Source organism: Leptonychotes weddellii, chromosome 6, assembly GCF_054177405.1.
Source record: "Leptonychotes weddellii isolate Sample4059 chromosome 6, ASM5417740v2, whole genome shotgun sequence".
Taxonomy (NCBI): Eukaryota; Metazoa; Chordata; class Mammalia; order Carnivora; family Phocidae; genus Leptonychotes; species Leptonychotes weddellii.
Genome location: NC_138374.1, coordinates 113,714,173 through 113,738,720, shown reverse-complemented (window position 1 = coordinate 113,738,720; position 24,548 = coordinate 113,714,173). Strand labels below are relative to the sequence as shown.

The 24,548-nt window shown below is 38.6% G+C and overlaps 1 protein-coding gene across 8 annotated transcripts in view; it reads right to left on the bottom strand.

The window, feature by feature from the left end:
- Positions 1–24,548, bottom strand: part of LOC102743929 (protein phosphatase 1 regulatory subunit 12B) — a 144,778-nt gene that overhangs the window by 78,739 nt on the left and 41,491 nt on the right. For 7 of the 8 annotated variants that reach the window (XR_014146545.1, XM_081824989.1, XM_081824990.1 and 4 more), the window contains 5 exons: positions 12,636–12,726; positions 8,522–8,725; positions 6,436–6,625; positions 6,235–6,347; positions 5,210–5,251 (listed from right to left, as the gene is read on the bottom strand). Coding sequence is in view for 6 of the 8 variants with exons in the window: in XM_081824989.1 (XP_081681115.1) it covers positions 5,210–5,251; positions 6,235–6,347; positions 6,436–6,625; positions 8,522–8,725; positions 12,636–12,726 (640 nt within the window). In the remaining 2 variants the exon portion in view is untranslated. Of the gene's footprint in view, positions 1–5,209; positions 5,252–6,234; positions 6,348–6,435; positions 6,626–8,521; positions 8,726–12,635; positions 12,727–24,548 lie in introns of those variants that run through there. The other variant, XR_014146546.1, reaches the window with a different exon arrangement.

Here is a 24,548-nt window from a genome sequence, read left to right as displayed (position 1 = left end):
AACCTTGATCAAGTGCCACCACCCCCCCGCCCCCGGACTTTTTTTCACCCTATATCCAATCCAGCAGCAAAATTTATTGGTTCCAATTTCAAACTATATCCTGAATCTGAAAACTTCTCAGTATCTTTACTACCCATGATCACTTTGGTCCAAACCACTATCAGTTTTTCCCTGGATAATTATAAGCAGCCTCCTAACTGACGTCCCTGCTTCCACCCAAATCCCGTTAGAGTATATCCTCAAAATAGCAGGCAGAGTAACTCCTTAAAATATAAGTATAATCATGTCACTCTTCTGCTCAAACCTCTACAATGGCTACCTGCTCATTCAGATCAAAAGCCAGAGCCCTTAAGATGACTTATCAGTCCATGCCATTGGGGCCTTTTGTTCATTCGGCTCTATCACACTGGTCTTTTCACCTGTCCTCAAGCACGTCAGGCACATTTCTGCCTCAGAATCTTTGCAGGTGCTGTTCCCCCTGCCTAAACTCTCCACTCCCATATGTCCACATAGCTCCCCATCTTACTTCCTTTAAGTCTAGGCTCAGATGATGCTTTCTCTGCAAGGTCTATCCTGACCACCCTACTTATAATTCTAATGTCAACTTCCTATCCCACCCACTCAGGCATTTCTGATTCCTTCCTATCCCACTCTACATGGGTTTTCCAAAAACACTTATCACCTTTTCACAAACTATTTCCTTCACACATTTATTTTATTTATTGTCCATCTCCTCCACTAGAATATAAATTCCATAAAAGCAGGGCTTTTTATTCATTGTTGCATCTCCAGTACCTAAAAAATTGCCTGATTATAGTAGGTTACTTAAAAGTAGTTGTTCAGTGAATAAATGAGAAGAAGGTTATAAAGGAGAAGGCAGGACAAAATGGGAAATGCGTTTAGTGACTTTAGGTAGTAGAGACATTTCTGGGGCCAAGTGGCTCCCAAGGCAAGTTTTATTTTCTATTAAAGCTTAGTTCAAAACCAAACTTTGCCAGCAATTCTCTGTATGGTTCTCTTTTATGTAATTTGAAAATATTACGTTTAATGGCTTACTTCTTTTGGAGCACTTTACCAACACATCTCTCCACTAGCAGGCCATCATTTATCTAAGACAGATACCTTAATGCCCGTGAATTAGTAATTCCTTAACAATATCTCCTTTACCAATGCATTTTGAGGGGTGATTAGCAATCCAGATCTACTGGTTCCATTCTGGACTGGGAAAATGAGAGTGAGGTTTCAGTGATTTTGTTCAGACTAAGTGCTACCCGATTTGCCTAAAAGCAACAGGGATGGAGGGAGGGTGGGGATGGGAGGGAAGCATTTTGTATGGAAATTCTTACTTCCTGAAAGACATAAGTACGTACCTATGTCAAGGACAACAGAAGAATGCTGATATTCTACCCACTGACTGAATCTTGATACTCAGAGTAGGCTTTTCAGTTGTCCTTCGAGAAGACATTCCTTGACTTAAGGAACTGAGATGCTACTAGCAAGTCAATTTGAACATAAAATCTGTTGAGTAAAAAACCAAATGGGTAAATAGGGAATGCAGAGGATATAAGCCCTGATTTCAGGTCTGTTTCACTAAAGTTAAATAAAAAGGTTCCCCGATGCGGGCACAGGTTGATCAACTAGCAGAGCTTTCATATCCCTGAATACTTCTTAACTTCTTTGGGCCTCAGTTTTCTTAACTGTAAATTGAAGTCCCTAACCCAAGTTATCTCTAACTTCCCAAAAGTTGGGAGGCAAGTAACTTCATTACACTTAACTGGGTTCTTTAACAATTCCTTTAAAACTAAAGAATCTGTCTTCTGTTCAAATACTTTAGGGCACTACCAGCAACTTTTCTGTTGACCACTCGTGCCCTCTAGTGATAAACTTAATTATACAACAGAATTGGCTAGGGAAACAGTCTGTTCCAGAGGAGTAAATGGGGCAAACAGCAAAAACGCAGTAGATAAAATCAATGTAAAGCAAAAGAGGCAGGCCAAAGATGTAGGCAGGCCAAAGATGTAGGTAAAAAAAAGATGGAAAGAAACCAAATGGCCATCACTTTCTGCAGTGTGCCTATGACTGCGCCTTCCAGAACACTGTAAAGAAATTACCTCTAGTAATTACCACTAACTAGTAAAGAAAACAAACATGCTCCTGAATATAAAAGTTTTTTCGGGTATGACTGGAACTTTTCTTTCTCATATTAAGATCTAGATACAGTTTCTTTTTCACTTAGCAAGATAAAAGATATATTAAGACTTCTGGAAAATATCTATTACATACCTAATGTGGATAATTAACAGATGTGCTTTGAATGCACCTGTCAAGGAGGTGCTAAGACAACAAATTATATATTCATTGCCAGTCTCACCTGTTCATGGATTTACCAATGGGAATGGGTTCTGACTAAAATCATGTAGTATGTTGGGCTTAAGCAAAGTCCCCAGCCTTCTAAGTATCATTCTTTGGTGTCACCACCATAGAAATGCACAACTGGTCTTTCTCCTATCACATAATTGAAAACAAACATCAGGGCCTTTCCTGGCAATAAATCATATCTGTATATAAATGCTGATAACATTTTTCTAACACAGGTGCACAAAAAGAAGAAATGGATTTCAGTGATACCAAACAGAGATTTAAGTTAAACAATAGAGAGGTCTTCTTAACCATGCTACTGTTACTGATATAAGGGCAAGAGGTTAAAGAATCTTCTTTTGAAATCTTTTAAGAGGAGGAAACAAAATCTGTACTTATTTGGAGTCATTTTAATTCTAACCTTAACTGGGACATAAGATAGGAATAATAACCACTGAAGTTTCCTTTCTGCTCTTAAAATGAAATATGACTGTATGCTTCATATATATGAAGTTCAAGAACAGGCAATATTAATCCATAGTGACAGAAATCAGAAGAGTGGTTGTCTCTTGGGACAGGGAAGGGGGCATGAGGGAACTTTTCAAGGTGATGGAAAAATTTTGTATTTTGAGTGGTGTTTACACTGGTGTATACAGTTGTCAAAACTCATCAGATAATATACTTAAGATCCGTGCAGTTTGTTGCTTGTAAATTTTATCTCAAAAAAATATATATGCCAGAGTCTTGGGAAGAGTTAACTTTAAAAATACCACCACTACTCTTTAAGAACAGGCTCAGAAAGAGAAGGGAACTGTCATGACCGCAATAGCATATATAGTCTTACTGAACCAAAAACCAAGAAAAGAAAACTGCCCTGGCTTCTCAGCAGTATCCATGATCATTAGCTAACAGTGCCAATTCAACGGAATGCCCCCTCCTCTGGCTGGCCCAATTCTGCCGCCTGATGGAAGGACATGGAGGTGGGGGAGAAAGACTGGTCCTAAGAGATTACTGATTGTCTTGAAGTAGAACTGCAGCTTACATGGCCAGGCATGTTGCTCTGCAGGTCCATATGATGATAACGGCATCATGCCTGCTAGTGTTAGAAGACAGTACTTGGGAGAAAAACAGGTAAGTGTTTTTGGCTTTTTGTTTTCTCTCTTCAGTTAAACTACCTTCTAGAGATAACAGACTGTTCATTCTTCTATTAAGATTCACGTTGGAGTCTGCTTGACACACGGTAGACACTAACAGATGCCTCAAGCAGTTGGATGAGTGAAATGTTTTTCAGTCTGACAAATGACTTTCTCGTCAAACCTATTGAATCTGCTCTTCCTCACCAGAAAAGAATCAGAAAATCTTTTCTGTAATTTTCATTCCATTTCATTCAAGTCCTAAGATGAAATTCTCTGGGACGCACTGCATCAGGAACATCTTAGCTTTCCTTACCTGGTGCCCTATGTTAGGATTTTCCCATGGCAAGTGGTTTGGAAAGGTGGAGACACAGATTTTCACCGACAAAAGACATTGTCACGACAAAGCCATCCTTGTTGTCATTCCCTTTACAGATTTAATGGCCTCTATAACTCTCTAGGGATTGTAGTCCATTTCAGTGCTCTGAATCTATTATTCAGATTCTCTCTTTAGATATCTTATAATTCCCCAAAGCAACCTTCCTACATTCACTCTTTGTCTCCAAAAGCCTTTCCCAGCCCACTGAAGAACGGAAGAGTTGCTGTTATTTATGCACGTGCATGAACCTCTTTGTGGTATTTCCACTTGACATGGCTCATCTTTGTGAAGTCACCTAGCTTCAACCAATAGTAGGCAGTTCTCACCTATGTCACCACTAGTCATCTTGGCATTGCTTTTTGGAAGGCCCTACTGATTGCTTTGGATCTTGAATAAAATACAGGCAGGTCAATGACATAATAGAGTATTTCTATTTCCTCTGCTAAGAACAAGTTAGTTGTTGATTTTCAGTATGGTTTATCAAATACACTCTTTTTTTTTAAGTAGGCACCACGCTGGGTGTGAAGCCCAGTTAAGATTCTCTCTCCCTTGTGTTCTGCCCTGCCCCTACCTCTTAAAAAAAAAAAAAAGAGTCGGAGGCTTAACCAACGGAGCCACCCAGGCGCCTCTCAAATATATTCTGAAAACCTACTTTCAACTAACTGCAGGATACAAAAAGTCCATCTTTTGTACATAATTTCCAGTAGAGATGTACATGTAGTCTCAATTCATGTACTCAAAACCAAATTCCTTCCTTCCTGAAAAATAGTACTGATAAGGAAACCACTAACTTTCTGTCATGTTTGAGTGGCTTTCAGGAACCTGGAGTGTCAGGAAAGCTGGGCCCAGGTCATCCACTGCAGAGAAAAGTTGATGCCAGGCCTGAGTTGTGTAAGAGTCAAGGGTTTAACCTTATTTCAAAGTCAAATATGTGACTTTTGGATTGTGTGATGTTTACATTCTTCACATTTATGTTCCTTTCTCTATATAAGTATAGACCCATAAAAGAAATAGTATCACTCTTCACTTTTCTTCCAAAGATTTCAAAGTACTTTCTACAATCCAATAACGTACTCACAAGAGAGAAAAAGCAGATAGACAGATCCTAGAACTGTGTTAGGGATCAGCAGAAGGCATAGAGAAGTGCAGGAAACTTGCTCAAGAGCATCTGAAGACAATGTACCACCAACTAACACCTGCCACATCTCTCAGAGCAATGTCTATCTCCAAACTCTCCCTCAACTCAAATCTACATAGGGCCTGCTCTTTTCTATTGAAATTGTATGCACACGAGAAAGGCTGAACCAAGAGGGACATACCTCACTGGCTTGCCACTTACCAGTGCTGCTTTTACCTCTTCAGAGACGTCAGTTTCATCTTCCTGAAAAGGAAGAAGAAAAACAAGAGGACCATAGTCACAGACATCCTTGAAAGCAACAAGGTCAGCTCCCATCAATTATGCATCTTGGCATTTCAAACATAGGCAGTGAGAACTGACTGCCAAGTGATGCTCTGTTACTGCCTTTTAACAGCCGCCATAGGCAGACGGCTCAGAAACACTTCCTGTCATCAAAAACGTCAAATAAACCATAGCAGGAAAAGGGGTATCTTTAGAAAGGACAGACTTTATTCCACCTCTGTCAACAGTTATTGTCTGTCAATAGTCTATTTGGTCCTATAAAAATGAGATACTTTTATCTTAAAGAATAGTTTCTAATAGATGACTATTACTGTTTCATTCCTTGTCTCACTGAATGGTTCATCCAGTTTGCAGATGAGTCACTGGTAACCAGGGACCTCTTGATTCTTGGTCACTTGATTTTTAAAATGCCAACGACAAAAGTTGAGTGACAGCGGTATAGAACCGGAGGGTGAATTAAAGTACTGAATGTGTGCTTGCACTTAGTAAGCCCTAGTGCACCTGTCTTTATCTTAAAGCCAAAGTTAATCTGTTGTTTTTTTTTTTTCTTTTTTCCTCTAAAAGAGTAAAGTTGAGTCAGATGAACTTATATCACTAAGATTTTAGGTTCCTTGAAATTCTTGTAACACTCCTAAAATATTTCGTTAGAATCTCTGCTTATATGTGATAATACTATTGACTAACTACATGACTTTCTGGGAATATTAGGGAGAACTGAGTGCCTACTACATGCCTGGCACTGTTCTAGGTACTGGGCGTCTGGCCAAGGATATACCAAAGGAGTCCCACACTAGGTAGGTCGTCTTCTCTTTCCTCAGTAATATTTCTTGATAATCTGCAAGATTCAGCAGACCAGGTGGAACCCTTTCTTTTTTCTGAACTCAGCAGAAAGGACGGCAGCCGTGGGTGATGTGATATGTCCCAGCACGGACCAATCCACTTACATCCTTTGTCCAGAAATTGATGCCTGTTCCTCGTCGTCGTTCCTTGGGCCGCCTCCTCTCACGGATGGACAGTCTAGTAGAGGACTGATCATCCACATCTGCTTCTTCACTCTCTGGCCAGAGAGAAAACAAAGTGTGATCTTAGGAAATGGGGGCATGTACACGACGGGGGGACGCCACCTATTCTGAAGCTGTACATACCATTCTTGTCCATTTCCTTTGCAACTGCGGCGTTTGTGGTGGTCTCTGGACTCTCAGAGTCAGGGACTGAAGATCTGCTTGTCCGTAGCAGATGGGAACTGGTGTAGAGAGAGGATCTTGATGCAGAAGGAGACACTGGCGTTGTGGGTTTGTCTGGCTGAACTGGATACCTCAGGCGACGATAGACAGGCTGGAAATAATCCATAGGGTGAGATGTTAGAGGTCAAGTCCAACCAAAGGATAAGGATAGCAGGCTTATTAAAAATTATTAAAATTTTCCTATACCAAGAGGCTTATTAATAGTTGATGCTCAATAAATAGCTACTGAGCTGAACTAAAGTTAGTTAGTTAATTAGCCAGAAAGGAAACAGCTTCTGGATTCCTATTCTGATAATACCATCAGGTTGACAGCAGCCCAGGAAAATTTTTCCTAAATTGACCAAAGGGCACTAGGTAGCACTAACCTTGTTAATAAAAATTCCTTTGATTTTGGAATGAAAATAAGAAGGGTGATGGCCTTTTTAAGATGGAACACTGAAAGGCAAGATTTACATAGAAAAATAAAAAGCTTGGGAATATGAAGAAACAATACAGAGTTATCTGAGAACAGAGGCCAAATCTGAGCAATCAACCAATTTCTGAATATTCTACCAACCTGCCATAACCAGGCTTACTGAAACTTAAAAAAACTTCCCATTTTCCACTTTGAAATTTTTCCCCAAGGAGAAAGAGACTGACAATAAGCCTTAACTTGGGTTTTTGAAGATGCACAGATAAATTCTTAATACATGTAGAGATTGTATACTTTTTTGTTTATAAAGACAGTGGCAATAAAATATAGTAAGCTTTGGAATCAGACAGAACTTGGTTCAAATTCTAGCTTCAGCACTTACTAGCTGTGTGGCCTTCAATAAGTTACTTAACTTCTCTGAGCCTCTGCTTTCTCCTATGTAAAGTAGGGATAACAGCTTCCTCACAGAGGGTTGTGAGGTTTATACAAGAGAATGTAAGGTAGATGCTTGGAACAGTAGCTAGTAGTAAATAATCAATAAACAGTAGCTGATAGAACAAAAGAAACAAAAGAACTTCAGTTAGTTTATGTAACCTAGCCAGAGTTGGAGCAAGGAGATTCCTTTCTCCTCTAACTATGGTGATGGGAAAATTTATCACCCCAATTGAGACACTTCTGAGAGTGAAGATGAATGGTATCAATAATTACACTAAGATAACAGGTGTAATTTGAACTCCTAATTTAAACTAGGAGTTATGTTCACCCTAAATAGAATCCTATGCCTTTGACTACCAACTCCACTTGAGAAAGGAAACATAAGTTAAAAATGTCCACCTCAATAATGACATCTTGTGGCATGTGATTAAGGGGTGCTCTGTAAACTCCTAGGTTTGCAGGGGTTTAGAGAACAATATAATCATGGTTGAGAGAGTGCTCTGTGGAGCTCGGCTGCCTATGTCAAGTTCTTGCTTAACCACTTCTCATCTGTGTGAAATGCTGGGCAAGCTACTTAACCTCTTTGTGACCTGATTTCCTTACATTTACAATACAAATAATATCTACCTCAGAGGATTAAACAAATTAATACATACGAAATAGTTGAAATAATGCCTGGTATAAAGTAGACACTCAATAAATCCTCACATTTCTATTTGTATTTTTACTATACTATAACCTCTCTCTTTAGAATAGAAAAACATCTTTAGTTAAAGAATAAATTTAGTTAATGGAACTTATTATGGTAATCATTTCACAATATATACATATATCAAATCACCATATTGTACAGTCTAAAGTTAACAAAATGTTGTATGTCAATTCAATGTTATATCTCAACATCTCAATAAAACTGGATAAAAAAATAAGCATTAGTTAAATCCGAGCACAAAATGATGACTGAAGGACGGACATCCTCTGAGTTCTTTCAGTCATACAGGTTTGCCAATGACAGACGGACGTTACCAGTGTTTTCTATGAGTTGTCTACTGCAAAGTAGCACCGTGCTTGAGTTATCAGTGAGGAGGGATTCCCCACATTAATGACCTGCTTTTAGCACAGTACATGCCAGTGACTTACTTCTTCATCCAGACTCCCACCCCAGGGTTGACGGCCCTCGCCAGCTTCCTTTGCTGGGACCGCTGAGGGCTCATGCTTCTCCGAGCTTCCTTCAAGCCCTTCAGTGCCTGCGGACTTCTGGCTAGGCTGCTCCTGAGCTTGCCGTTCTGCTCTTGACCGGCTGAAAGTCCTTTCTGCTTCCTGAAGGTCTGTTAGTGTCACGCCCTGGGAAAATGACACAAGGTCAGGAAGTTTCACCCTAACCATGGAATAACTGTTGATAAATAAGCAGGGAGACTGCCTTAAAGATCTAATAGTATCAAATTCCAAATGAAGCTCTCAAAATGTATGAGGCCATTACAAGCAAGATATACTTAAAATAAACACCTCAGTGTGCAAAGAGCCCCAGCCTGAGCCCAGGTATATTTCAAATGTAATACTTTAGCTTTTCCAGTTTGAGTTCCAGAAAATAGGGCAACATTGATGGCTGCCTGTTGTAGATGTACTTCTCTCATACTCTTAGTTCTCAGTACCTTTATTTGAAAGCTCCATACCTCCCAAGAGCAAATGGTTACCAAGAGAAATTCTCTGAATAGTGGATAATAAGAAAAACTTGATTTTACTTATAGAAAGAAAAACCAGGCTCAAAAAGGTGAAAATTCAGAGCCAGGCTAGAACAACAACAAAAACCAACCAACAAAAACGACACCACCTAGGGGTGCCTGGGTGGCTCAGTTGGTTAGGCGACTGCCTTGGGCTCAGGTCATGATCCTGGAGTCCCTGGATCGAGTCCCGCATCGGGCTCCCTGCTCGGCAGGGAGTCTGCTTCTCCCTCTCCCGCTCCCCCCTCTTGAGCTCTCTCTCTCTCTCACTCTCTCTCTCAAATAAATAAAAAAAAACCAAAAAAACAAAAAAACGACACCACCTAAACTAGCTTTATTCTAAGATGATTTCCTAAATGACTCTAGGAATGTCACACAGAGACAATCCAACAATTGATATTTCCCCCAGGCTCTCAGAAGCAGCAGTACAGAAGAAAAACAAGGAGGAATCATCTGCAAGAAGAAGCGAGAAAGAGAGTTAGGACTAGAGTGAGCTGATTCTAACTCAAGCAGTTATGTGCTCAAGTCCTCATGAGAAGGAAGTTCTAAAGCTAGAGGGAGTTAAGCAAGTACTATAACCCGTTTTGTTTTGTTTTTTTAACTATTCCTGAATTTATTCACTCATTCTCTTAATAAATTATTAAGTGTCTTTAAGCACTGGCACTACAAAGACAAATCAAATGATTCCTGCACTCAAGAACCTTTTAATCTAATGGAAAAGACATAAGAAAACCTTGAGTATGATAGAATGAAAATAATTAAGACAGAAACATATGATCCAGCAAATTCCACTTCTGAGTATTTACCCAAAAGAACTGAAAGCAGGGTCTCAAAGAGATCATTTGTATACCCATGCTCACAGCAGTATTATTCACAATAGACAAAAGGTGTCTATTAGCAGGTAAATGAATAAATAAAATGCGATCTAACCATATAGTGTAATATCATTCATCCCTAAAAAATAATGAAGTACGGACGCAGGCTATAATGCAGATGAACCTTGAAGTACATTATGCTAAGTGAAATAAGCCAGGCACCAAAAGGACAAATAATGTATGATTCTGCTTGTGTGAAGTACTTAAGAGTGATCAAATTCATAGAGACAAGAAGTAGAATGGTGGTTGTCAGAAGCTAGAGGAGGGGGGAGAGGGAATTATTGTTGAATATATACAGAGTTTCAGTTTGGGAAGATCAAAAATGTTCTGGAGATGGATGGTGGTAATAGTTACAAAATAATGTGAATGAACTTAATGACACTTAAAAAAATGGTTAAAGTGATAAACTGCATGTTATGTATTTTTTACCACAATAAACCAAACTAAAACAAAAAAAACTATAGGTAAGTCTTGGTCTTTTTTTTTTTTTTTTTTTTTTTTTTACAAAGAGAAAGCACAGCCCTTTTCTTCCTTCCTTCCTTCCTTCCTCCTTCCCTCCTTTTCCCTCCCTCTCTCTCTCTCTCACTCGCTCTTTCTTTCTTTCTTTCAAGATTTATTTATTTATTTATATGACAGTGAGAGAGAGAGTACAAACAGGGGGAGTGGCAGGCAGAGGGAGAGGGAGAGGCAGGCTCCCCACGGAGCAGGGAGCCTGATGTGGGGCTCGATCCCAGGACCCCGGGATCATGACCTGAGCCGAAGGCAGACGCTTAACGACTGAGCCACCCAGGCGCCCCATAAATAAAATCTTAAAAAAAAAAAATAAAGGCCCTTTCTTCAGTCCTCAGCTTTCCTGCCTGACCTCTGTAGAATTTACAACTGTTACCTTCAACTGACTTTTCATTTACTTCTATGCCGCTCCTATTTCCTGGTTTACCTTTCATCTCTCTGGCTGCTCCTTTTCATTGTGCTTCATCAGCTCATCGTCCTCTGCCTCCTTAATGCCAAGTCACAGCTTTCTCTCCTTTCTCCTTGCCAGTACATCCTGACTGAGTTCATGGTCTTGTTACTTCCAGCTTGGACTGCTGTGACAGCTTCCTAACACGTCTTCTTGTTTCCCGCTTTTATAAACATATTTTTGCCTACCACTCCCATCAATTTTCTGCACAGTGATTTTTGCATTATACAGATTGGGGTGCCTGGGTGGCTCAGTTGGTTAAGCGTCTCTTTTTTTTTTTTTTTTAGAGGGAGAGAGAGCAAGAGTGCGACTGAGTCACCCAGGCACTCCATAGCCTCCGACTCTTGATCTCAGCTCAGGCTTGATTTCAGGGTTGTGAGTTCAAGCCCCATGTTGGGCTCTACACTGGGCAGGGAGCCTACTTAATAAAATGAGGTATGCCTGTATACAATTCAGTGGTTTTAGCATATTCACAGAGTTCTGCAACCATCATCACCATCTCATTTCAGAACATTTCATCACCCCAAAAAGAAACTCGATATCCATCAGCAGTCACTCCCATTCCTTCCTCTCTCCCACCCCTGGCAACCACCAATCTATTTTCTTTCTTTTTTTCTTTTCTTTTCTTTCTTTCTTTCTTTTTTTTTAGAGAGACAGAGAGCGAGAGTGAGGTGGGGGAGGACCAGTGGGAGAGGGAGAGAATCTTAAGCAGGCTCCATGCCCAGCACAGAGCCTGACGCACGACCCTGAGATCATGACCTGAGCCGAAATCAAGAGTTCGACACAACTGACTGAGCCACCAGGTGCTCCACTAATCTATTTTCTATTTCTCTGGCTTTGCCTATTCTGGATATTTTCATATAAATGGAATCATGTCTGGTTTCTTTCACTAAACATAATGTTTTCTTAAGTTTCCTGCACATTGTAGCATTAGCATGTATCTCTTTATTGCCAAATAATATTCTATTGTATGGCTATATAATATTTATTTATCCATTCCTTTGTTAATGGATATTTGTTTTCTTTTTCCCCAGTTATGCTAACTGCTTAATTTATTTGGTCTGCTTGATGGCTCAGCCTGTGCCCACGACTCCTACAGCTGCAGAGGATAGCTGAGGCATGCCCAGCCACACAGTGCTAAACCTTGCTGCCGCCGGGAGCCCAGGACTCAACTCTACAGCAAGCTTGCCAACTCCACACATAAATATGGTCTATATAGCAAGTAAACTCTGGCCAGAGTTCAGAAATGACACTGAATTTGGGATGTGGGCTACTGTAGATAATGCTGTTATAAACATCTATGTACAAGTTTTTGTGTGGACATATGTTTTCATTTCTCTTGACTATATACCTAAGAGTAGAATGGCTAGGTCATATGGTAACTGTATATATAACATTTTGGGGAACTGCCAAACTCTTCTCCTTTAGGGATTCTTAAGATGTGGCCTCTTAAACACAAATGGAATGATTAGTCTTGTGAAGGAAAGGAGATAAACCTGCTCTGAGCCTGGAGAAATAAAAGTGAGAGTGGGCAGATGTAGCTATAAATTCATCTGATACTATGTAGTATAAGATTTAACACAGGTGAAAACTTTTACAACAGTGGCTGGAGTAAGGAACTGATCTTAATGAATTTTTAATTGTACCTCCAACAGAAAGGAAGATAGACAGAATGACATAAAAAAGAAGGTCACACTCACTTGAGTAGACCTTCGAGTCTGCCGAGCTTGTCTGGAGCGTGCTTTCCGTAAAGACTCTGCTTCCTCATCCCGTACAGGAGTCAGATACGACCTGTAGAGAAAAAAAGTAATACTAGAAGTAAGAGACCTTTGCTGCATGTACTTGAGGAATGACAAGGTACTTCCACACACTGCAGTGATTTCTACACTCTAAGAATGAACTTAGGCAGAATCAAAATGATAGATATGCTATCAGTGAAAATTGCATAATCCAAGACATTACTTATAAATTTATTACTGTTCATACAGAATCATGTCATCTGTAAAATGAGACTTTCATTTCTTCTTTCCACATCCTTAAAATTTTTCTTTCTTTCTTTTCTTGCTTTAATGCTCTGGCTAGAACCTCTAGGACATGTTGAAAAGGAGTGATGATAGCAAGTTTTCATGCTTTGTTCCTGCCTTCAGAGACAAAGCATTCAGCATTTTATCACTGTGATGTCTACTGCAAGATTTCTGTAGACGCTGCTTCTCAAGTTCAATCAATTCCTTTCCATTCCAGTAGGAAGTAGGCTAAGAGGATTTTGTTGTTATTGGTTCTGTTTTTTTAATCATTAGTGTGTGTCGAACTTACCACATGCTTTTCTTCCCCATATTATCATTGTCCTTCTTTTTTCTGTTAATATGGTGAATCACATTGAATAATATTTGAATGATAAAATAACACTGGATTCTTAGGATAAGCTCGACTTGGCTATGATGTATCAACTTTTTTTAAAGAAATATTATTTTATTATTATTTTTAAGTAAGCTCTATATCCAACATGAGGTGTGAACTCACAACCCTGAGATCAAGAGTTGCATGCTCTACTGACTAAGCCAGCCAGGCACCCCTGTATAGACTTACTTTTATATAGATTCAGTATTATTTAGTTTAGGATTTCTCCATCCACGTTTATTTGAGAAAATGGCCTATAATTTTCCCTTCTTGTAATAACCTGGTCAGGTCTAGAATTAAGATCATACAAGTTGGGAAGTGTTTTCTCTTTGTCTATTTTCTATAAAAATTTGTACAAGATTAAGTTTGTCTCCTTCTTAAATAATTAGTAAAGTGCACCAATGAAGCCATCTGGATTTAAAGCGTTCTTTATGGGAAGGTTTTAAATAAGGGGTTCAATTTCTTTAACTGATTTAGGCCTAGTCAGATTTTCTGTTTTGGTAATATTTGTTTTTCAAAGAACTTAATATTCTTATATTTAGTGGCACAAAATTGTTCATAATACTCTTGTATATTTTATTTTATTTATTTTTTTACTCTTGTATATTTTAATTGTCATTTTAGTATCTGTAGCAATGATTCTCAATTTTTTGGCCTCAGGGCCCTTTACGTTTTATATATATATATATATTTAAGATTTTATTTATTTGACAGAGAGAGAGCACGAGCAGGGGGGATGGCAGGCAGAGGAAGAAGCAGGCTCCCCACTCAGCAGGGAGCACTATGTGGGGCTCGATCCCAGGACCCTGAGATCATGACCTGAGCTGAAGGCAGATGCTTAACCAACTAAGCCACCCAGGTGCCCCTACATTTTTTTTTTAAAAGATTTTATTTATTTATTTGAGAGACAGAGAGTGAGCAAGAGCAGGGTGAAGGGCAGAGGGAGAAGCAGACTCCCCACTGAGCAGGGAGCCCAATGTGAGACTTGATCCCAAGACCCTGGGATCATGACCTGAGCCAAAGGCAGACGCTTAACCTACTGAGCCATCCAGGCGCCCCTCTCTTACATTTTTAAAAATTACTGAGGACCCTCAAAGGGCTTTCGTTTATGTATATCTATTAATATTTACCTTAGCAGAAATTAAAACTGAGAAATTTAAAAAATATGCACTAATGCATTTAAAAATAAGAGCCCTATTATAAAAAGTTACATCAATAACTTATCTTTTATGAAAATAACTATTATCTAAAACAAAATAATTTAGTAAGGGTGTTGTATTACATTTTTATAATTTTCTTTAACACTGGCTTAGTAGAAGATAACCAGATTTTCATACACACTTTATTCAATATGTTGTATAACAGTGTTTCAGTTAAAATATATAAAGACCTAAATTTTTAAAATGTTAAAATTTAGGGTCTCACTAGTATATATTCTATTCTGTAAGAAGAGAGAGAGAGGGGAAAAAAAAAAAAAAGGAGTATTAAGCCAAACACTTCCAATTCTACTTTACTAGGGTGTAAGGATATGGTTTTAAGCTACATGGGTAAGAAACTCTCCAGGCACCACTTCTAGTAACTTTTACAAGGAAGTGCTTTTATATTGAGCATTTGAAAGGTATGATGTATTTTAATCTACCTCCAAAGCATTAAATAAACATGTGATTGCAATGCAAAAAATAAATTAATTAAATAAAATATATAAAGAATATACAGTCTTTCATAGGTTTATAGTCGGAAAAGCCAGTAGCATTATAATAGCTTTTTTTTTTTTTAAAGATTTTATTTGGGGCGCCTGGGTGGCTCAGATAGTTAGGCGTCTGCCTTCGGCTCAGGTCATGATTCCAGGGTCCTGGGATCGAGCCCCGCATCGGGCTTTCTGCTCAGCGGGGAGCCTGCTTCTCCCTCTCCCTCAGTCTCCCCCCTGCTCATGCTCTCTCTCTCTCCGTATCTCTGTGTCTCAAATGAATAAATAAAATCTTTAAAAAAATAAATAAAGATTTTATTTATTTATTTGACAGAGAGAGACACAGCGAGAGAGGGAAAACAAGCAGGGGGAGTGGGAGAGGGAGAAGCAGGCTTCCTGCTGAGCAGGGAGCCCGATGCGGGGCTCGATCCCAGGACCCTGGGATCATGACCTGAGCCAAAGGCAGCCGCTTAATGACTGAGCCACCCAGGCGCCCCTATAATAGCTTTTTAAGATAATTATGGATATTCTTCTTTGATACTATATACTAAAATACAAGTGGTAGTTTCTTAAAGGTTAGTAGCAAGTGGAATCTGAAACCATGTTAATAGACTGTTCATATTCTGTTACATTGAAATCTATTGGTCTATCTTGCACTTTGAATGGACCTTCTTACCCATGAAAGAATTTGGGTCATTACACATTGGTCATTTGGAAAACACTGGTGCAGATCTTCCAAATGTTGACACACCGCATTATAGACTAATAATTTTATAAATCACATTCTGTAACATAGGGCATAAGCTCCTTGACATGGCCCTGGTAATGATTGTTTTGGATTTGACACCAAAAGCAAAGGCAACAAGAGCAAAAATAAGTAAGTGGGACTATATCAAACTAAAAACCTTCTGCATTGCAAAGTAAACTATCAACAAGATGAAAAGGCAACCTACAGAATGGAAGAAAATATTGGCAAATCATATATCTGGTAAGGGGTTAATATCCAAACTAGATAAAGAACTCATACAAAATAATAGGGAAAAAAATCTGATCTCACTTATATATGAAATCTTAAAAAAACACAAACTGATTTGTGGTTAATGGAGGCAGGGAGTAGAGGGTGGGCAAAGTAGGTGAAGGTGCTCAAAAGGTACAAAATGTCATTTATAAGATTAGTAAGTCCTGGGTATATAATGTACAGTATGGTGACTATAATTAACAATGCTGTATTATATACTTGAAAGTTGCTAAGAGAGTAATTTTAAAAGTTCTTATCATGAGGGAAAAAAATTGTAACTGTGTGATGATGGATGTTAACTAAACTTATTGTAGTAATCATTTTGTAATATATTTACTAAATCACTAAGTTGTACACCTAAAACTAATACAATGATATGTCTATTATATCTCAATAAAAAATAATAGAAAAATAAAACAAAAAAATTACATTCTTTAATATCACCTTTGATCGTAGGGCAGTCTTTAAATATTGGGAAGCAGTCAATAAAACCACTCATAATGGCAGATACAAGTTTTCCAAAATTCTAATTTCTGTTTGAAATTTAAAATTTTATAATTGGCAACAAATACTTTGTGACAAGCTCACTTTGTTCATTTTCAAGAAAATGTCTGCCAAATACCCAAGTCTAAAGGACCATAGTCTGCCCATTCTTTCAAGTAAAAATGGTGTTCCAGGAAAAAAGCAGCTAATTCTTCTTTTTTCTTCCTCTGCATTTCAATTCTACTTATATTAGACCTTATTGGTCATATTCTATTTATTTATTATGCTTTTTCTGTACTTCCCCTTCCTTTTCTCTCTCTGGGTTTCATTCTGGATTATTTTCTTTTTCTTTCCTTTTTAAGTTTTATTTATTTAAGTAATCTCTACACTCAGTGTGAGGCTTGAACTCACAACCCTGAGATCGAGAGTTGCACGCTCTTCCAACTGAGCCAGCTGGGCACTTCATTCTAGATATTTTCTACTATCCATATAATTAGTTCACTATTCCTCTCTTCAGCTGGTCTACTATAAACTCACCAGTTGAGTTTCTAATTACAGTTATTTAAAGTTTTGGTTCTAGAATTTTCATTTGATTCTTTTTAAAATAGATTGCAGTTCTCTGTTGAAATTCTCCACCTTCTATTTTCTTGAACATATTAACCATAATTAGTTTTAGTTTGATAACATCAATATCTGGCTCTGTTCTTATTGATTTGTTTTCTTAGTCTTTTGGTAAATCAGTCTTATTTCTTGGTATGTCTGCTAATTTCTGGGGAAAAAAAAAACCCACATTTTTTTTTACATTGAATAAATGTCTTTATTAGGAAACTGTAAGTGCATATACATCTTCTCATTGATATGACTTCAAAGTAGAAATAATTGTTTCTTAAATGGAGTTGTAACTTGTTTGAAAAAAAAAAAAAGCTCACTGCATACAGGAAGCTGCCTTCTCCTGGACCACTTTCAATTACAGATCCAATTTAAACAATACAAAATACAGTATTTATCACATTTAACAGAGACTGGGCGTCCAGCAAGGGTCCAACTGCCAAACATTTTTAATGAGAGGATATTGTTTTTCTCTACTTTGACCTTAATCTACATTGAGCTGAATGGAAGCTAGCCTTCAGTCTTTGCAAGGGCTGGTCTATTTCTGGTAAGCCCTCACTTCTAGAATGTAGCCCTTCAGTGGTCCCAGATGAATGTATGGGGCCCCACATCCAGCTCCCTGGACCAAACCCTGGAATTGGTGACCCTTGAGGACTAACTCCCCATGAAATTCTGTCTGGGTTACCAACCGGCCTACACACAGGTGCATTTCTACCTGCAAAATATATAGAGCATCACTCTTATACTTAATTCTTGACTGTTAAACCTTTCTTTGCATACTAGATAGGAGCCATAGTGAAAGAAAAGAGCTTCAAACTGGCTTATCCCACTTCATACTCTAGAGTTTTACTGAATGAGAGAAATAGTAAAAACAGGCCTGGAAGGTAAGAAGTCTTAAATATTTGAAGTCATACATCTAATTTTTCATAGAAAAATTAGAAGACAAAAATGTAAAAACAAAAATAAACTAAAATTCCACCATATGAAAATAACCCATTTGCATTCTACTACATCTATGTCTAGATTATTATCTATGTACGTATCTATGTATTTAGTATACAATTTTTTTAGTGAATATCATGTAGATTATTTTGTTACCTGTGTCAATATATGAGATGTTTATGATTTAAACTGTAAAAAAAAAAAAAATCTAAAGACAAAACCCAGAAAACTCCAGTACTTGAATTTGTAAATATTTTGAGGAAGGAAGCAACATTTTCATTCATTTTCCTTTACCTAGATGTGGATTCCAAGGTTCACAAAAGCGACACACCTAACTTATGGTTGCCTTGAGGACGTTCAAAGTTTTAAGTAGAGTCCAGGTCCTTGCACTTTCTAAAATCTAGACTAGGTGGTGAACAAACTCTGGTCCTGAGCCAAATCTGGCCCGCCATATTTTTATAAATAAAATAAAGTTTTACCTAACTACAGCAACAGAGTTTAATATCTACAATGGAGACAAAGTAGCCTGCAAAGCCTAAAATATTCACTACCTGGCCCTTTACAGAAAAAATTTGTGACTCCTACACCAAACCTATGCTCAACACACCTTGCTCTTTCTGAGAAGCATTTGAGCCATCCACGAAATCTGAGTACTACACAATTCCTTATTGCTATGAAAAGAAGATGGGTCTATGTTCACTAAATAGTACAATAGAAAATATAAGAGAAGCCATGGCTTTACATCTGTCTCTGGCTTTCTGACATCCAGCTAAAACTAGGCTAACACCCCCAATTCAGTGGTATAGAAAGGAATTGCAATGCGAAAGTCCTTTGATTACCGTATTTGTCTATGTTTCCTAGAGGGCAGGAAGCATTTTTCTTTGCGTTTGCTATGACATTGAGGTCATATAATCAGTGGAATTCAAATAATTACAAATAATTAGCATGACCTCACAAAAATAATTTGTTCTCTGCATCTAAAATTCATAGTGCCCCTTTATATACTACAGATGGACTAATTTTATCTTAAGAAGCTGTGAAAAATGCCTAGCAAATCACCAGTGAACCTGAAGAAAGTCACAATAAATAAAAATAGAAGACCTAAAATATCTTCTGACAAGGACAGTGTAGTGATAAAATACCCTGGTGTGGGAATCAAACTGCCTGGGTTTGAACCCTGGCTCTTCAACGTCCTTGCTAGATGATAATCTTGGATAAGATATTTAAGTACTCCAAACCCAACCTTCTTATACGATGAAGATATTAACAGCTGGGCTAGATATTAGCAGGTGTAGATCGGGTTCTCGTGAAGATTAAATACAGAAACACATAAAGTGCCTAGACCACGAGCTGGTACGCAGTAAGTACTCAGCAGAGCACCACCACACTGCCAACTACATTATTTACCGCCACAGCAAAAGCTCAGCTGTGGTCATTGGAAAAGAAAGGCTGCGTGTACCATAACAGGCAACCCATCTAATCTAATAAAAGAGTTCCCCTTAACTATTTTTACCAGAAATGGATAATTCACTTGGAAGAGGTCTTGATTCCCTTGAAAATGTGCCCTAGGAAGGTTCAAAGGGCTATCTAAGTAAAATGAAACTACTGTAAGTCGAAGAATGAAAGAGAAATTTTCATGATCTCCAAGGCAAGAACAAAGCTGTTTTCCCTAGAATGATGAGAGAGTAAAATTTTTGTCTGGAATCTACCAATAGAAAATTGGTTTTTGAAATAGCTTTAAAGAGTCCTGTATCTAAAATCTGTACTCAAAAGAGAGGGTACTTACCTGGTTAGCTTCAAATAGGGAATGACCACGTTTAGTATGTGTTTTTTTTATAGCACTCATGAGGCCGTGGTCATTAATTACAGAATATCTAAACAGTCTTATAAGACAGCTTGCCATTCCTTGGACTATATCCTGTGTAAAAGGATATGGAGACAAAGGTATTCCAGAAAGGCCAAAAAGAACCGCTTCGATATCAATCTGGAAGCACATATAGATAGCTATAGGGGAGGGGGACAACTTAGAGGATTAACAGGCTCATAAACCCATGGCTAAAGACTTTATGACTTCAAGGAGTCATCTGATCTAATTCCAAGACTTCAGCTAGAGAAGACAAATTCCTGTTTTAGAGATGAGTGGATATAAGCCTAAGGAAACATTAACATACTTGCCGAAGCTCACAATGTTGTTCAGCCACAGGCCTAAAGGGACTATAACCGTGGTCTCCTGCTTCGGGTATAGCTTTTCTTAGATTACACCACTGAAATGAAAACTGTTTCTTCCACCCAGCACTGTGGATGGTACCCTAATTATGTGGATTTATGGAGCAGGACGTTTCTTTTTCCCAATCTAGCAATATCAGGAATTAGTGGATAAAGATGTCTTGCGTTAGACTTTTCCTATCTTCCCCTGACGTTTCCCAAACGTATGCCAGTATCAACACTCTATCTTGGGAAAGAATGATTTTTACATTTTCAGAGGCTGCCACCAACATGCTATAAAACTGTCATGAACAAAGTACAAGTGACAGGTGATATGAAGGACTAAAGTCTCCTTCAGAGGATGTAGCTGACTCTACAGTTGCCAGAGCCCCAGCAAGTAAGCTTGAGTTCAAGTTTCCCTTGTTATTTCTAATTGCGTATGGGATGCTAACACTGTGGTGCGGCAGAAAGAACACGTACCTGGGTTCTAGTTTCAGTTCTTCCATTAACTACTTGTTTGACCTTAAGAGAATCATGTAATTTCTTGGTACCTTAGTTTCTTCACTTACAAAATAAAGGGTAAGTCTATAGTTTTAAGGTCCCATGTAGCTTTAAACTCTAGTGAATCCATATTTATGCTGATTCTGGACAAACAGTCTCTAAGTCTTCTCACTAAAATGCCTATTCATTGGTTCTGGTCAAATACTAAATTTCCTATATTCTACAGGTCACTTGCTTGAGTATAGTCCAACAGAACTTTGTATGATAATGGAAAAGTTGTATACCTGCATGGTCCAATACGGTCGTTGCTGGTCACATGTGACATCTGAGCACCTAAAATGTGCTAGTGTGACAGAGAAAATGAATTTTTAGTCTTATCTAATTTTTAGTTAACTTAAATTTAAATAGCCGCTCATGGCTACTGGCTACCATTTTGGAAAGCACAGCTCCAGAAGTCCTGAGAATCCAATTAAGAGACATTATCACCAAGCTCTCTCTTTAAACCTGAAAACCAGATTCAGCTCATAAAACATCAGCCTAAGAGAATGAAGTTTGGGGGCACCTGGGTGGCTCAGTCGTTAAGCGTCTGCCTTCAACTCAGGTCATGATCCCAGGGTCCTGGGATAGAGCCCCACATCGGGCTCCTTGCTCGGCAGGAAGCCTGCTTCCCCCTCTCCTACTCCCCCTGCTTGTGTTCCCTCTTGCTGTCTCTCTGTCAAATAAATAAAAATCTTAAAAAAAAAAAAAAAAAGAGAATGCAGCTTGTTAGCCAGCTAAGTTTAAAACCAATTAATTGACTTGATTTCCAAAGATTAATTTCCCATTTTTCTCCTGTGCCTCTCAGAGACATTATTACATTAATTTTGCGTTTTTACATGTGGTGCTTTTAAGTCCTAGTGCTGGGGCTCCTCTCTTTCAGATATTTATAGATAGAGCAAATAGGAATAAGCTCACAGATACAGCACACCTCAGAGATACTTTTTTCCTAATGGCAGCATTTATTCTCTGCTAACCCCATATGCCTTACCCCGTGCCACCATGCTTTCCCTCTGCCCCCTTTACAAAGAGAGCGCCAAGAAAACAGACTGTTACCTCCTTGCACAGGCCTGCATAGCAGAATGAAGGTCAAAAGATGTGTGGAGACGAATGGCATGAGAGGTAAGTGGATGCTGGGCAAGACTGCAGTCTCAGCACCCGGTCTCCCTTGGAAACTAGAAAAGGCTTGCACTTCCACTGCTCTACAGCAAGCCAGAGGCAAAGCTTGCAATGTGCTAAGAACCTGCTACTAAGAAGGAGGAAAAGGAAGGGGAGGAGAAAAGGCGAGGAAGGCAAAATCTTGGGGCTCGGCAGAGCCAATGCCGCTAATAGTGCCCAAAATACCACTCCAGTAGATGCGTATTTTATACACTGTACCAAACCAATCAATACCACTTCTCATTTCATAGAGAGGGGAGAGGGGAGGAACTCTCCTTCGTGTGAAAGACGACAGAGCAAGAGAGATGCCGTATTCTTATTCTGGATATTATTTCATCTGCCCTTGGGCTATCCTAGTTGCTGCATCTATCCAAGTGAGCTGTAAATACTGCCTCTCTAGAGGCTCAGGCCCAGCCAACTGGCAAGGTCAACAGTGGTAAAGAGAGAGACAAAAAAAGAACACACGACAGACAAATGCAGGGACAAATTTCAGATCTGGCATAAGTGGGTTAAAGCTAAACAGAGGGAGACTGTAAGTACTGCTCAATTTGATAAGCTACCTACAGATCAGAAAGACTTCTGGATAGGATCTATGTCACATATCAGGATATGATCTGACTTCATAGTTTAGGGACAACTGTATTCAAGTGCTCATTTGACATATACTCCTCTCTAACTCAACACTGAGATCAGAGCGAAAGTTTAAGCAAGGAATCAGAGCTACATCTCCACTACACAGAATGATTATTTAAAAAGCAGGGAGGATTTCCCTCAGCTAAACGAAGCATTTCCTGAATATTCTAGATCAGTAGTTCTCAACAGGGAACAATTTTGTCCCCCCTGGGGGCAACGACAAAGAATTAGCTGGCCCCAAACATCAATACTGCCAAGTTTGCAAACTTTTTCTGTAAAGGGCCAGACAGCATATCTTCCAGGGTCTGCAAGGCTACGGAACACCTCCACTGTAATGCCAAAGCAGTCACGGACAATACAGAAATGAATGGGCGAGGCTGTGTGCCTACGGCTCGCTGTGCTGCAGGGGCAGAGCTGAGCAGGTGCAACAGAGACCACGTGGCCCATAAAGCCCAAAACATTTACTGTCTGGTCCTTTACAGAAAAAGTCTGCCGATCCCTGCTCTAACCTCTTAAGTTATATGGCACCAAAGGACAGCTTAGAGAACTCCTTTTGCTTTACAAACAATGTGAGTCTGGTGTTTCTGTGACCTACCTTTGATAAGTACTATATTGCCTCGAATTCTTGTACCTCTGAACATTTGTTCCATTCAAAACACTCCAGCTTCAAGTGCCAAAGCCATTTTCACAAATGACAATGTTTTACTTATTTAGGTCACTCTACAGTTAGTTCATCGGTCAGAACAGGTGTTAGGGATGCCAAGAATGGCAGATTCAGGCGCCAAAAGTGCAAGTGCTGCTTTATTTCATACCCACAGGCTGTACCAACTGGACTTGGCCAACTGTCTCCAACATTTATCACTAACTACAAAATAGACCAGGTCAAATTCAGCACCACCACTTAATTTTTTTTTTAAGAAGAAAATACAAAAAGTCAACACACAAAATATTCATGGAAATAATCTAAATATGAAACAACAGGGGGAACAATTGAATAGATTATGGAACATTCATATGACAGAGTCTATATAGACATTAGAAGACAAACCACAAACTACTACCGATACATAACTTGCAAAATATTAGTATTTTGAATATGTAAAGAACATACACCAGTTTAAAGAAGGACCAAAACCCAAGAGAAAATAACAAAGCATATAATCAGGGAATTTACAAAACAGGAAACCCAAAAAGCCTATAAACATAAGAGAAAATGTTCAGTTTCACTTAATGATCATGAAATGCAAATTAAAACAAGGAGAAACCACTTCATCTTCCTTAGATTCGCAAAAGCAAAAACCACTGACGTTATCAAGAATAACATTAGTTGTAAAGACGTAGAAACTCTCATACATTGCTGGTGAGAGTGTAAACAGGAGAGCAATGTGGCATCTCAACTCACTCTTTAGATACAGAAATTCCATTTGAAAATAAATACCCTTGAGAAACTGTTACACATTTAGATAAGGAAACATGAACAAGAATGTACACAGCAACACAGCAGAATAATTAGTATTAGCAAAAGAGAGAGAGAGAGAAAATGACCTAAATGTCCAAAACCAAACTATGGTATATCTACACAGTGGACTAAAATGAGCATTCAAAATGAACAAAAGAGTGCTAAGTAAAAACAGAAGGTTTGAGAATGATGTGTGCAGAATGAAACAATTTATATAAAGAATAAAGACATGTAAAAGTAGTAATATGTGTATACAAAACAGAATAATAATAAAAATTTGCAAACAATAAACACCAAATTCAGTAGAGTGACTACCTCTAGCTAGGGAGGGAGTCAAGGGGATGAGACAGACATACATAGGGGCTTCAACTATATTTTTAATATTTTATTTAAAAAATATTGAAGCTAATATACCCAGAACTTAAGTGAGCCAGAACATCGATATGCTGGGTATTTGTAATATTTAATAATAATATTTAAATAAG